Below are 16,101 nucleotides of genomic sequence, written 5' to 3' on the forward strand. Positions count from 1 at the left end.
GAGAGAGAGAGAGAGAGAGAGAGAGAGAGAGAGAGAGAGAGAGAGAGAGAGAGAGAGAGAGAGAGAGAGAGAGAGAGAGAGGCCCTCAGCTTGGACCCTCATGTGGATGTGGGACAAACAAAACAAAGAGAGGGTTGGAGAGACGCAGTGGTTGTCAGAAAGTTCACCGTATTCTCTTCAGCAGGACAAACATGGAAGAGGTGGGCTTAATCTCCTCTGTTGGCTCAGACAGTATCATCCAGTTGCAGAGCTGCAGCCCTGGCAGTTTCAAACCTGAAATAATGGACCTGATTGTTCTAGTCCAGCCTGCTGTAGCCAAGGAAAATAACAGCTGACTCTTACAACTCAATTTGTTTCATATAGCTGTTGTTCGTGGTTAAAGGAAAAATAGAGCGATGAAAAACACCACCATAACTATAAAGTTGTGTGTCTGTTGTTTATCGATACAAGAGTTGACTCTGGACATGTGAGCTATTCTCAAGACAATCAGCTTGTTTGAACGATGTCCTTAAAAATCGTAATATTGGGTCATTGATGTTTAGAGACTGGGAAAAAAAGCTAAATTAATTTACAGATCTTTAAAAAGCTGCTCATTTAACTTAACTTATATATTATTTTTAATTTAAAAAAATAATAATTTTTTAACCAACATTTTGTTGCACACCTTAGTGGTTGTGTTTCCTTTCCCAAGAGGACATATTTTGGTAAGCCTGCTCCTCCTGAGATGACTACAGCTCAGAAATGCTTCCACTAATATATAAATAAAAAACTGCGTAAAATTAGATTTTCATAAAAAATGTATTATTTCACTCATATTCGAAATCACTCATTGTTGAATAGCGAGGCTCCCTAGCGCCCTCCTAGCCTATATGGGGTACAGAGTGAGTTTGTACGTGAGTTACGAGCTCTTCACTTCAAATACAATGAGGATACTCTGTACAATAAAACCATAGAGCTCAAAGCGTAGGCCTGTCATACATTTTCCAATGATGAACTCACAAACGTTCAATACAGTCCGTGTGCCGATGGTGGAGACGGTGCGCGCGCACGCATGGAGACTCAAACTCTCGTTGCGCGCGCGAGATGCTGGGGGTTTAATTGCACACGCACGCGCACACGTGTGCACGCGTTTCGGGGGCTTATTGCGATTGCGCTCTCGCCGTCTTGAATTTGTCCCGCGGATGCATGCGAGAGAGGTGAAGCGCTCCCGTCTGCAAAGCTCTGCAAAAGTGAGCAGGGCTCGAGGCGACGCACACCGCGGAGAGTCCACAGAAGCGGACGTGGTGAGCGGAACCGATTTCTGAGGACACGAAAGTGCAAGCTGTAAACAGAAACGGCAGCCCCCCCCCCCCCAAGCATAAGTTATTATTCCCAGTGTTTTTTTTTTAGCACGCACGCCTCCAGAGAGCTAATCGGAGGGGGGTCGCGTGCGGGGTACGCCGCCTGCTCATGCTTTGACCAGGACGGCAGTCAGACTCTACCGTGCGCCCCCGGTGATGGACCGCCGGTGATCCGGAGAAGAAGACCGAGCCGCTCTGGACGTCAACAAGTCCACCTTTGCATTGAGAAAATGTGCTGTTTTCACATGGAGGAGGGGTGGGCACTGCTGTAACGCCGGCGGAACATGGCAGGAGTACACGCTTCAGATGTTGTGTCGGGACATTTTCTGGATCCCACCGTCGGCGCCCCGCCGGCCCAGGGCGCGACCAACACTGCGGGAATCACCGGCGACGCGGCCGCGCTGACTCTGACCGGTACCCGGGCGTACTTGGAGGTGTCGGCCGCTGCCCAGGGCTACGGGGCCGAAGGAGTTTACACCAACGGGCGGTACAGGGAGCAGGGCAGTCCACGGATCGGGAGTGGCAGCCGTGATCATTCCGCCGAGAGAAGTCACCAGGGAGCTGGAAACGCACCGTGTGGCATCATGAAGGTTGGTTGATTAAAACAATAAATTATCCTCGCCAACGATCGTCAAGGTGACGCGAGGGGAATTCGCTAAGTGGCCACATTATACAGCGTAACAAGACAATAAAAGGTTATCAAATGTGTGGTAAGCCTATAAGTAAACTGTGGTCCAGACACTTTGCAGGGGGTCCCTAGAGTTCCACCGGGTACCCCAGAAAAATGAAGTTTAGCACATCAAGCACCCGAATTAGTCTTCATGCCCCCACAGAGGAGACAACAGAAATCCACTCATCAATGATAACGAATGCTCAAATCTTCACCCAACATCTGTATTTTGGGTCCTATAGGCATATGGATGCCCCTGCATGCTGTGTGTCAAACTCACTGATGGAAAAAAAAAGCAACACTTTGACATGAAGTCATGTGCTTTAATCATCCACAGATCCTATATAAACCCCTCATATGTGCAGGGTTGCATCTTTAATGTCAGTTCAACCAGAAGCTAAAGGAGCCTCATTGTTTTTGAAACAGCTGCAGTCACCTTGTTGTTACTACAGTATACAGCATGCACTTAACACACAGGGCTGTACAGTAACACGCCATTACACTGTGGAGAGATGCAGTGTAACATTCATCGTATTCTGCTGTGGTGTCTTGTGTTCGAATGTATTACGCAAATAATGTCTGTTTTTAGTAGAGTTGCAGTGCACTAGGGGTTAATTTATTAACTCTTGACAATGCAGCAGTAATGGCAGGTTTATGTGAAACAGATGCTGCACAGAATTCTGTGTGCTTTGAAACTTTTGCGTCGTATAAAAAAAACCCTGATATGTGGGCCACTTCTCTGCATATATAGCTCCCTCAGTTTAATGGATGGTGTGATGTTAATATTTTTAATGGTGGCCCGGCCCGCAGCGCTCCCATTACCGGAGGTTAATTAACCGGTCTTCCACACACCGACACGGGCGAGTTTTCCCTCATAGGATTTATATAATACTCACCAGCGTTGCATTGTTTCTACAACACGGAGTGCACCATGGGGTCCTTGGTGGAGATACGAGTATTGCGTAGGTGGGGACACACTGGAGAGTTGCATTCTGTCATATCGGACCTAGTTTGCTTAGCAACTGACACAAAACACTGGCTAATTCTTTGTTGCCCCCATTATTAGATTCCCTTTTGGATGTCGTGCACCGTCCCACAAACAACATGTCTTTGAACGCAGACACTGTCAGCGGTTGATTGTTGTCAAACACAGTGAGATTTAAATTCATGTACAAATTCCCTCAGCCTTTACGTTTGTATTTACAGTGGAAACATTTGTTCTTTATGACAAAAAAAAAAAATCTGGAGTATCACATGTCTCCAAAGCCCTGTACCCCCCCCCTCTACAACAATACTCTCTCAGAGAAGTGCACTTACGTTTCCAAGGCTCTTCTTCCCGACGTGAGAGGCTGACTTTTAGGCTGTGAAATTGTGCACAGCTGGTGGAATTCCCCTCTATTGTGTTTCAGCTGCACTTATGACAGTTTTCAATATAACTGTATTTAAGAAGTGGACGTAGCCATCGTGACGTCACCCATTAGTTGGTGGACTGCCGTTCTAAACCTCGATTTCACCGTCGCCATCTTGGATTACGGCCGTCGCCACGTTGTTGTTTTTCGCAACCGATGAACGGAAGTTACCATATTTGAAATGCGGAGGAGTGACGTAGAGACGCCGGATACGGCTCTGGTAGCGGCAGCGACCTGTCAATCACAGTAAGCCCCGCCCTAAAGCATACTCAGCTTTATGGTCTGTTTGACTCTAAATGGACCATCATTTACTAACTGAACATCATGCTGTATTGAAGAAGACTTGAAACTAGAGATTGAGACCATAAACTCATGTTCACAATGTTTACTGAGGCAATAAATCAAGTGAGAAATAGAGTCATTTTCTCATAGACTTCCATACAATCTGACTTCTTTTTGCAACCGGTGGAGTCGCCCCCTGCTGGTCAGTTGAGAGAATGCAAGTTTTAAGACACTTCCGCATCGGCTTGACTCGTCAGAACCGGATGTTGCCGCCTGGTTTAAATTAAACACTATTATCAAACCACTGCTTTTTGATATAATTTCAATAGATTTTAATGTACAGTTTTTTAAAACTCGACTCGACTGTGGTTTCAGTCACTCTTGTCTGGTGTTGATCACATGACAGCCTTGTAGAACAGGTTTGAGCATTTAACATGCACATAATCAAGGTGAAACACTCCCGTCACAGAGCCTGGCATATGTCTTGAACCATTTGAGTCTGTCTCATGTTCAAGCAGGTGCGACTAAACAGGGTTTGATTTGCCCGAGCACCTCCAGAAAGGCACGAAATGATACGCACTGTTCAAGCAGAGCATGTGTTGGGAAACTGGGTCAGCCGTGCTTCATGTGTAGCTTGAGCACAGCCACCCACACTTGAGCAGCAGCACTGTTTCTGCCTGTGTGTGTGTGTGTGTGTGTGTGTGTGTGTGTGTGTGTGTGTGTGTGTGTTTGAGTGGAGGTTTAAAAGGTGAAGGGGCCCGCGGGTCCGTGGGAATTTTGGAAGCAAATGAGCAATTACCGCTCTGCATTACCTCATTGAGTTGACCCTCAACAAGCGAATCTTAGAAGAGAGGAGCGCTTGTGTGTCTGTCCCTTAAGCGGGCATGCAACTTTGTCCTCGTGCCATTTCCTCAGCGGGGGTGACAGTGTCATGGTGGAGAGGCTGCAAAGTGGCCAGAGGGGGGGGGGTTGTGATGCAGCCTTGTTATGTAACGCTGGACTGTGGACAGCTGCATGGCTGGCTCCGGCGGCTCCGGCCTGGCTGCTGGGTGGAGGCCACTGACAGCTAGCACAAGTGAGGAAGGAGCTGGATTTGATCAAGAATTTAAGAGTGACGCATCTTATTATTGCTGCTTCTCTCCCAAGCATTTGCCATATCTTTCTTTTCTTCCTTTTTTTCACCCCCCCCCCTCTTGGCTGCGCTCAGAGTCCTTAACCGTCGCAGCAGATTAAAGGTCAGACATTTATTTTCAGAGATCTGCAAGAAGAATGAAAAAAGAAAACATTCAAGGTTGGGTTAAAAGACATCAATGATGTAACACTGTTATCATCAATTCATGCTCCTATTAATGACCTCATATAATAGATATGAGACAACATGGCCGTGCCTGATTGGCTGATGGAAGGGTCAAACCTGTCAACTGACAACATCCTAGAGGGGGAGGTGATTATCAATCAGTCTAGATGACAGATTCAACTAAAATTGGTATGTTTAGTTTGAATGGGAGACTGTAAAAGCCATGTTCTTCTGTCACTAAGGACAAAAAAAAACAAGCCGGAAACTTCTCCAAACCTTTCTCTGGTGAAGTGATGCGTTCTGCCACACAGAAACAGTAAAAATGTTAAATAACCACAGCCACTGAAATGCTCCTTCCACTCTCAAAGTCGCCCTCCTTCACTCACTGACCATTTAAATAGACAAAGCGGTTCACTACCGTGTTTGACCACCTCTGGCCTTGATTACAGCTCCCACGCATCGTGACTCAACAGAGGGGCCAGTGTTAAAGCTGACCATGCAGACACGAGTGCCTTTCATAACTGCCCAAGGTTGATGGGAGGCTGGTGTTCTTTTCATGGTGCATTCGAGTTCATCCCCGCAGGGTCCCAGCGAGATTGATATCGGGGATGGTCGCCAGGTCATTTTTATCTGAATGCTCCTAGAATCTGGAGGATTTCTTCGTTGTGACCGGGTGCGTTATCGTATTGAATATATCTGTCCCCTTTGGGGTTCATATTAGTGGAACTTATGATGTGAAGCTGTACTGCGTTATCAAGGCATTGTTTTTTTTTTTGCAGGTATTAATAGAACCTGTGAAAATAATTGGTCCCTGAACCCTACACACATCTATAGCGTGAAATGAACTTGATGTAAATTAGTTGCGGCACCCACAAATGTGGTCTTTTTCTGTTATTACACTTTTCAGCAAATTTGTCAGTTGTCGCCTCTCATGCAAATGTGTGGAAACGGAGCTGTCGTAGCATACGTTTGTTTGTGTGCTGACATATAGAGCAATGCACATAGAAAGGGAGGGCCCACTTCTTCTGCACAGCATGTTGTCTCCTACATCAGCTCCCCAATGCCACCCTGGGGCCGCCCAGATCTCTAGCTTTGTAACCAAATAAAGATATTTCCTCAATATACCCCAAAAGTGTTTTAAACTCAGTTAAGCTGTAAATTGAAAAAGCTTAAACTTCAATTTGATTGCGGTTGTTACATATTACCTTCATGAACTGACCTCTACATTCAACGCGTCCGTAGCATTTTTAGGAGCAGTGGGCGACTGAAAAGCGCCCCGGAAACCAACTTGGTCAAGGACACGCGGACAAGGAGGAGCTAGGAATCAAGCTAGGAAGCTAGGAATCAAGCCGCCAACCTTTGGATTAAAGGACGACCTATTCCCTGAGTCAATAAACAACATGCTGTATTTGTCAATGATTGAATGATGTAGGCTCGGCAAGATCGGCTTTACAGATTGTTCAGTAGTTGCATTGTGACTGCTGGTGTTCTGTATCTTTAAGCATCAGCAACACGTGGATTCGCATCAAAATTATTAGTCGACAGGAATTGTCTTATAATGTCAGTATAGTGCCAGCTGACAGTCAAAAAAACTCTGCACGATAGTAATTGTATTTTATGTTTTCAGAGAGCCTCTCGGTGAAAGAAGCAGAAGTAATTCACAGTGTCTGACTGTGACATTGGAAAAGTTAACACTTGAAACCTGCATGGACACGTAGCTGTAGGGGACCTGTCAGACAGGAGCAGTGTCTTAAATCTCCACCCCCTGATGGATCCAACTGTCAGGCTGCCTCTGCTGCTGGCTGTTGTTTAGCTAATGTGCGATTTGGCTGATCCCCCTGGAGGACTGAGGACACCTCCGTACGAGCCTGAACTTATAACACCGATTACATTTAGTGGGATCATATGAGATGATGATGATGATGATGAGAATTGGGACAGTATCCACGCCTCACTGCTCATATCACAGGCTTTATGTAGAATCGTAGATTAAGAGCTCCCTCCGTGAAAGTCAAAGTAATGAAATAAAGACAGAGATCCAGAAGGTTGGAACAAAATGCACGTCTCTCTGAAGGTTTTCAAAGTAATTCCCATGTCTCCTGCAGCAGCAGCGAACTGAGCGCTTGGATATTTTTGGAGAACAGAGATCTGCAGCGCGTCGTGAAAGGAGGAAGCAGAAGATGTGAAGTGGTGATTACAGAGGTCTGGGGCCGCTGAATCATCGCTTGCTCTCTTGGCTGCTTCTCTCAAAGCGGCAATCTGCAAAAAATACAAACATCTCAAATAGGGCCTCTTTGTCTGTGAATGCACAGCTTGGCATCATGCTGGGAGCAAAAGCATCAACGGTTTTATAAAGGGCACTCGCCCACAGAGCAGTACTGAGCTCAAGAGCCCCCAAACATTCGTGGAACAAGAGTGAACTTAAACGAGGAGGAGCTGTGAATTATGTTTGCTGCAAGGTTTATTTGACATAGACGTTCATATTTCTCGTCTCTCCAAAATGTCCTATCCCTCGAAGCTGATGCGACCATGGCAGAGAGAAGACGAGGACTCTAGAAAGAGGGAAAAATCAAACAGCTTCTCATGGAGACATGATATGGAGGGTCTATATCTGAGTTTCTGAAGCTTAGTTTCAAGGATTTTAAAGGATTTTACAGACTTTAAAAAAAACCCTGGCATGGAGAAATGTGTCCGCTCTTCAACTTCAATTAGGGATGAGAACTCTTTATCTTTGCCGGACCCTTTTTATTTACCGGTGGCTACAATTTCAAAGCACTAATGCTGATTGGCAAACGCTAGACTAGACTAACCGCCATAAAACCCCTGACAGGGATTTGGTGTATTTAACTTCCCCTTCCCTTCTTGAGGGACTGCACACACCACTAGAGTTCCTCTTGTCCTCGTGGCCATCCGTTTCGTGGGGGGGGTTATCCAAAGTTGCCTCCTAATCCTTCCTCCTCCTTTATTCCCTTCAGGGATAATGTCTTGAGCTGGAACCTCAATTACCCCATGCATCAAGTAGGGCCCCAGACAAAGACAGCTCTTTCAAACAAGAACAATTGATTTGATTGGACGCCGTGTTTGGGGTGATGCCTTATCTTGATGATCCTTGTGGGGACGTGTGCAACGGTGATGACACGACATCGGTGGGTTTTATATGTGTGGTCCTCGTGACAGAGACATTGGTTTGACCAGGAGATGACACCAGATGGGTCTCCCAGGGTAGCTTTTTGTCATTTCAAGCACATAAGTAAGGATGAGTAATACTCAGATTTGTCAGGCTGGATGTTTCTCCGGTTCATCTGGGCCAGAGGAACGGTGGTCTGATGGATGAATAGGACACTATGTCCATGGGAGCTGCTGCACCTGGCTTCGCTCCGACATGGTTTTTTTCTCCTGCCTGTAGAACATACGGCACATCCTTTCCATCACATTGGTTCTTGTTCAAGTGCAGCGAGACAGGAAGAGAATGTAACGACACACACCGACGAGCACCGTGTGACGGAGGCTGATGAAACGGTTTGCAATCATCAAAACAGAAAATAAAAAAAGTCAGGTGTTTAACTTTCCATTTAAAAGCTAATTGAAATCCGTGTAATGACCCAAAGATCCACTATTTTTTTTAACATACAAGGCTATTCAGGAGAGTCAACTTTCATGCAGTGCCACTCTTTTTATTCCCCGTCACGACATGTAGCACCAGCGCCTCGTGTTACACACCTTGTTATATTACAGTCTGAAGTGTGAATCCTAGGTTCCCCCAGGTAATCCCACTGACGGGGAGGAAGCACAGGAGATGGAGCCGGCTCTGTTTCTTCCGACGTTCTCTCACTACGCTACTTAATTAAAAAGAGCAGGAAACAGGTAAAGACCGGCGGCAAGTCTTCATCGGCCTCGCTTTATTTACTCAGACAGTCAATCCGTTAGGTTTGGCCCGCCGGAGGGAGCGCACTGTCTTCACGTCTGCACCATTTCATTCTTCTGTTCCTCCTCCTGCGGTCTGGTGCAGCTATCTCTGTGCCTGAGACGAGAACAATTAGTAGAAGGAGGCTGCGTGATGGATGAATTGGGACGTGTGTTGTGTAATGTGAGTCTTTGTGCACGTGGGTGGCCGTTTCCAGTCGACGTCACTCCGTTATCGGAAGTGACAGCGGCGTATCTTAGCGGTGGACGAACGTTGCAGCGTTCTTGCGCAGCTTGTTCTCGTTGAAATGGAAGGAAATTCCCCACAGAGCGTCGAGACTAAACCCTTCAGTGCTGCTTCCTGAGAGAAGACAATAAGACGAGGGACAACTGATAATGGAAGATAAGCCCAGAGCATTGCAGGAGGAAGGAAGTGATGCAACTTGCCCTTATGATCTGCATTAAGGCATGCCAGAGTGGGGGCGATGTGAGGACATCACATCAGAGATATTATTACAGTATGCTGTGTGTGTGTCACATGCGTGTATATGTGTAGGCCATCATCAGTGTGTTTCAGACCGAATCATGGCCAACAAAAGTTCTCCTGCAGGAAAAGAAATCACAAATATTGATCGCTAGCCAGAGTTATCTCTACTTTAACTGAAAGCACATACTAATACAGTGGTTATGCAAGAGTGCAAGGTTGTGTTTGGAGGTTTGAACTTCCATAGATTTGAGTGGAGACTTCTCTTGTTGAGCGACTAAAACAAATAGCAAAATAAAACTTTCTTATGCCCTCTGGTTGCTTTAATTAGTCTCTCTTGGCAGTGTGTGTGCCAGTGTTGTTCCTGGGTCCTTGTGTCTGCTCCGCTTTGCTTCTTTTTTTAAATTTTTTTTATTGCGTTCTAACCTCGTGACCCAGCCAACCAAGGACCTCAGCTTATTTATAGATTTTATAATGGTAGGCTAGATCTTCTACAGGTGCACAACACAAAGTGAGGGTTTTTTGAGTTCCACACAGTAGAGCAGCCTGCTGTGTTTTCCTTTAATGTGTTGTTCATATATAGGCATCATGGTGAGATTATCTTGTGATCAGTATTTAGCAGTGTGTCGGGTGTCAAACCTCAATACTTATTTGGTGCTGACAGAAATGTGTCGGTAGCTCATCAAATACTGAAAGCAGCCATTGAATGTCTCCTTCGATTTGTAGTATTTTTGTTATGATTTCAAATTCAATATTTCCTTCAATTATTCATTGTTTTGGTCTGGGGTCCAAAAACCTTGCTACCCCAGGTACTAACTATTCTCTTGCTCAATGCATCGCAAAACATTGGTGCAAAGTGCACAATGCATTACGCATCATATAGAAAACAACTCATAGAAATCTTTCGCCTGCTAAAACCTCACAAGATCAGGTTCATTTATACAGTAGCACTAAGGTGACACCGTTACCGTTTACAAAAAGCCTTTAACCTTCAGTATTCAACAGCATCTTTCAGGCTTCATGGTGGATTGTGATTGTCCATGAACATCGCGGGCCACTGTGTACGGAGACGCTTGTGTTTATTCCGACGTCTCTTTACCACTGTGGGTGAGGATAGCCCGCTGGTACGCAGACCTTGCCAGGGATTCACAGATGGTGTCGTTTCTATCATTGCCCTGGCACAGATGACGTAAGACGAGGACATGTTGGGGCTTTATAGGCACAGACGCTTGAGTGTGTATGAGATCGGAATGGACAACTTAAGTGTCTCGTTTGATTCGTTGATTGACGCTTTTTAAAATGATGCGTTGTTGGAAATCAATCTCACCGCGTGGTGAGAATTTAACGAGCTCTTTGTGATTTGGTGTTTTGTTTCATGTTCCTTCTAATTTACCGGTAGTTGTGGTGGCTGCCCGCACATTAAAATAAATCTCTCGTGCCTTTTTTTTATTTTTATTGATGAGCCATTCGTATAAACTGCAACACCTACGCAAGCCGAACAGGAGATCACGTTAGACTTTCCTTTACGGCAGAGGAGACGTTTCTTTTCACATTTCCTGTAATTACTGTTCACTCCGAGTTATGCGCAGATGTTCTGGCCCGGTTTTGTTTTCTAGTCAACTGGTTGTTTTCGAGTGCCTCCAGGTACACACACACACACACACACTGCGTCCTATACAGTGTGTGTTGCCCCCAGGGCGTCTTTCTGCAGGTTACAGTGCAAGCACGGGCGAGACACTCGCACGTTCCACCGATGCAACTATAGCATTTCCTCTGCAGCAGCATCGCTACGTTTCTCTGCGGCTTCAACGGAATACATTATTTACAATATACTCTTCGGAGCTTCGCTGAATCACTCCCGTTTCACATTCTACCTGTGTGTCTCTGTGCCTGTGCGTTCTCATCGGCTCCGTACGCTGCACGTGTCGAGATGGTTTATTTATGTTTGCCATACTGTGCGGTAGATGTGTGGTGGGAGCTACTGACAGAGGAGGCCTTGGCTCTTCCTGGAGAATATAAGACATGAGTTTGGCGATTGGAGGTTTAGGTTCAGGGGGGGGGGGGGGGGGGGGTCTCACGCAATCCCAGCATCCTCTCTGCTCTGCGCCTCTGGCGCACCAGACCCCAATGATCGGCTTGTGTATTTATGTTTTCTCTGAACATGTATACAGTTTGTGTGTGAAAGAAGAGCAGGCTGGGCTTTGCTGTGACTTTGGATTGAGGGATTTTATGATTGATTATGATTAAGAAAAAGAGAGAAAAGTAAGAGGCGGTGATGACAGCGAGAGGAGGTTCGTTGATGTTGCTCTTCTTGATGAAAGTGAACAAGCATATAGTCAAAGGAAGGCTAGAGTCACCTTTGCAGATCCATTGGTTTGTAGAATATTCAGCTTCTTTCATGAATCTTAATCTGATCTTTTAAAGAGCAATGTGAAAAGCATGTGGAAAGTGTGGGCACGTCTCACTAGAAAAAGGAAATGCAAGATTTCCAGTGTGGTACACGTGCATCAAATCAAAGTAAAGTAAAAAGAAAAAAACAAAGCGTGGGACTCAACCACAACATGCCGCTGCAAGCATAATTGCAACACAGTGTGACAGTCGGCGCTGGCTAGATGCTAAACTGGAATGAATATTATTTCTACCATCTCCCATGTATTTCTGCTTCTCGTGCTGCTGCAGCTCCAGCTGTGTCTCTTAGCGAGGAGCAAACTGCGTTTTCCCCCCTCACAGCAAGAGGAGAAATGAGTCAGGGAAGGGTCGATAAAAGTCACAGAGCAATGACGAAAAACAGCGGTGAAAATGCTTTCAGAACAAATGAATCCCTGTGGTTTACCCAACCCCCTCATATTCCAGTCTGAAAAAAACAACCCCAAACCTCTTCTACATTTGAGCGCTGACTACACTTAACCACCAACAATGTTTGATAGCGTACTGACAGGTGGATCTCCGACCTTCCAAACAGCCGTCAGTCCATCGCTTGCAACATGTTGACTCTGTGTTTTTGTCAAAGCTTGGTTGTCATCGTGAGGTAACGTAATTGTGAGCAAAGACTGTTTGAAAACTCTCTTGAGTGATCAACATTTACTTTTTGACATTTCTGAGCACAAAAAAAAAAGAATAAGAGCTATGTTGTCTGAACAATAAACAGATGTTGTGAATAAGACGACCAAGGTGTTGTTGGTCCTTACAATTAAAACTTTGAAAAGCCTTGAAATGTAGTTTTTTTCCCCTCCTTTCCTTTCCCCCCTCAAGTACTTGAATGCCTAAACACTGAAATGCAATGTGTACTTAATGGACAAAAACATGCCAAATTAACAGCACGGAACTGTAATAGGTTCCTAGTGCCAAGGCATCCCTCTTTTTTTATGAGGGCACCGTGCAAAATGTCAGATTCCAATTAGACTGAAGAGAGCAGGTCGGTCTGGGTAAGTGGGTCCAAGCACTCAGCACAGGGTGACCCGTTCGTCAACAGCCTTGACAACGTGTGTGAGGGGGAGCACTCGATGCCATGGGCAGAGATATAGAAGGAAACATTTTTATATATGTGTGTGTGTGTGCAAAAGTGTATTTGAGTGCATGATTGTGTGAAAAGGTGAGACACTCATGCAACAGGGGAAGTCTGGTTTGGTAATCAGGGAGTATTAAGGTCAATGTGTAGCTCTGATTGTCAGCGGGGTTGGCGGGTGGTGAGAGGTTCGGGTGGCACACAGCATGCGCCAGAAATAAACATAAGAATCTCAATCTAACTAATTGAGAGCTCACCCGTTGATCCTGACAAAAAGGGCGGCGCAGTCGTTCTCAGAGCATCGTATCTGGTACATTTATAGCTGTTGCAGTTGGACAGGGTTATATAATGACAATGAGCAGCTTCATGCTCGGCACAGTTTGTTTATGAGTCAGGCTCTCGATCTTTTGGTTTTGAGCTATTTGAATGTAGCCAGATCTTTTAAAACATTGTCATTGCTTTGTCTCCTGCTGCAAGGCGACGCTGTTCACCACGATTGACAGTAAAAAGGGGGCTGCCGTCATAAACTGTGTTCACAATCAAGTATTCCATTGATTATTCTGAAGGTCGTTCCCTTTAGCGGATGAGGACACGTTAAAGTACTTTTATTAAAGAACAAATATAAATAAAAGACATTAAGCATGGAGAGTGTCTCCAAAGGAATAGTTCAACGTTTCGGGGAATGCCCTTCGAGAGTTAGATGAGGAGATCAATTCCACTCTCGCGTCGGTGCTGAATATGAAGCTACAGCCTGCAGTTGGTTAGCTTAGCGTAGCATAAAGAACTGGAAGCACATGGGAAACCTCGAGCCTGTGCAAAGGCTACACTTTGTTGGATGTTAACTGCCCTATTCTAGATCAACAGTGAGGGAATAACATGCAGATCAAAGGCCGGACTTCTCTGTTGAATGCTGCTCACCAAAGGAGAGAGAAGAAGGAGGAGAAGGAGGAGGAGGAGGAGGGGAGTCAGTCAAAGACATGGAAGTATTAAAAGCCAGAGGGATGGAAATAAAGAAAGGGCACTGCCTGTTCTACAGCTATCTGCCATTAGCACCTTCAGCTGGCAGTAATGCTGAGCAGCGAGGACTGCAGTCTTCTCCCAACAGCCCAGTCACGAAGCAGCGAGGCCGCGGGAGAGAGACGGGGACGTGAGGCACAGACGAAGGGAGAAGAGTGAAGGTGCGAAGCCGTACATTCTGGATGCACGTGCTTCAGTGAAGCCGCGATGGCCGCCCCGCCCGTCTTCCTGTCCTCATCTAACCCGAGTATAGTGCAGGCCTTGTCTCTCATGAGAGGTTTTTGAAAAGACAAAGGCAGCTTTCTCACTTCTGTTTCCAACAGAAAAATGCCCCCGTTGGCCTCGAGAGACTCTCTCACAAACGTGCCTGTCCTTTTGGCAGTTCTGAGGCGACCATTTTGAATCGAAGTGTAATAACTGGTTTGTCAGACAAAACAAATCAGTGTTAAGTGTGTGCTTCCTGCAGTTCCTCTGTTCTGGATGACATGATCCATAGTCAGCGTAGTTTCTCTTCTTGATTGAGCGACAACCACCACAATGTGGTAGTTCCACAACGGGTTTTGTACTGAAAACATTGATTCGATTATGATTTGATTCTCAAAATAGTTGCTGATTCCTTTTCCAGTCATCAGTTAAACCAATGAACTGTTTACAAATATGCAAAAAAGGGAAAAAAAAAATATATTTGACATCAAAGCTACAATGCAAATAGCACTTCTTTGTTTTTCTGAGTTTGACGTTTGAAGGACTCGCTGATGAAGGCACCGGGTGGCGGTTGACTGTCTGCTTGTGCTTTTAGGAATCTTATTTTCTCTGCCACATTTCCCGTCTCTCTTTTTTTTTTTTTTTTTTGTCCTCATCTAAATTTTCACAGTTTAATTCAAGTCACACGCTTTGGCGCTAATTGTTTACCCAACATGCAGAGTGAATATCCTTTACTACCAATTAGAAACCGCATCAGCAGAAGTCCCCTTCGCTCAGCTGACTATAGATGCACATAACTGCAGTTTATAGTTAGTCTAAATGTTATCGTACAGTTTAACGTTATAATGTTTAATGTATTTTTTCAATGCACGGCAATCAAAGTGGACAGCAACTTAAGGATTTTAATTTTGTAGTGCAACTTGTGCCCCATATGAAAACAAGGCTTTGAGTCTTGAGTGACTCATCGAGGTCATTATAGGCAGAGAACTGGACAACGTAAGCAAAGTAGGCCATGACTGCTCATCGAAGGCAAATAGAGCACCATTATCTCTTGAATCAGTCCTTTTTCTAAGAATGAATTATTGAGAGAATAGATGCTCCACTTCATGTTTCTCTGATAACTGCAGCTGAGCTGAGATCAGAACTGTTGTTAACCAAAGGAAGTTCAGGCTTCTGAGAAACAGTACTCCAGGAAACCGCTGAATCTCTTAATGGCTCAGTATTGGCGGGTTCGCACCCAAACGCACGACCCAGAGAGGAAGCGGATGAAGTTAAAAGTCAATAACAGACAGGCGAGGTAAGGTAAGGCAAAGTCATCCAGTTAGGAATCAAGGAAAGGAGCAGAAGTTCGTAAAGCAGGCAGGAATCCGGCTGGGCACTTAAGAGGATCTGGCTTAGAATGAATGGTAATGGGCCTGTGTATATAATCTACAAGGCTAATGGAGACAAGGGAACAAGGGTGCTGGCGGATGAGGGAGGTCAGGTGACAGGGTTAGCTGCAGGTCAGGAGGGAGGGGCACACAGACAATGTGGATCTGGGATCAGCTTTAACGTTGTGACCGAATCGAGTCAACGAGAAAAACAGAGCAGACATAGACGTGTAGTTCATGTCAGTCATCTCCATCACCTCGGTTAATTAGTATTCACACTGTATTCACAGACAACTCATGCTGCGACTGGTTAAACTGCCTCAGGTCTCGCATATGTGCGCGTGTGTGTGTGTTTAAGTGTGGGGAAACAGGTGTGCGCTTCCTCATTTCCTCATGGCTTGTGGCTGTGAGGAGCGTACAGTGTGTGTGTGTGTGTGTGTGTGTGTGTGTGTTGTTGTGACTATGGAAAAAGCATCCATGGTGCTGGCGACAACACCAGCCCCTGTGGTGCAGCCTCTCTCCCACCTGCCACTTACAGAGCCGACTCCAGAGACCTATAGACCCATGTTTGTGTGTGTGCGTGTGTGTGTGTGTGTGTGTGTGTGTGTGTGTGTGTGTGT

At 45.6% G+C, this 16,101-nt stretch overlaps 1 protein-coding gene across 1 annotated transcript in view; it reads left to right on the plus strand.

Moving 5' to 3' along the window:
- The first annotated feature begins 1,143 nt into the window (after positions 1–1,143).
- LOC116394745 (inactive phospholipase C-like protein 2) overlaps positions 1,144–16,101 on the plus strand; it is a 64,319-nt gene continuing 49,361 nt past the window's right edge. The window contains exon 1 of the mRNA XM_031868035.1: positions 1,144–1,930. Within this exon, the coding sequence (XP_031723895.1) occupies positions 1,625–1,930 (306 nt within the window). The 5' untranslated portion in view covers positions 1,144–1,624. The remainder of the gene's footprint in view (positions 1,931–16,101) is intronic.

The sequence above is a fragment of the Anarrhichthys ocellatus genome, unplaced genomic scaffold (assembly GCF_004355925.1).
Source record: "Anarrhichthys ocellatus isolate YVR2014 unplaced genomic scaffold, GSC_Weel_1.0 scaffold40, whole genome shotgun sequence".
Classification (NCBI taxonomy): domain Eukaryota; kingdom Metazoa; phylum Chordata; class Actinopteri; order Perciformes; family Anarhichadidae; genus Anarrhichthys; species Anarrhichthys ocellatus.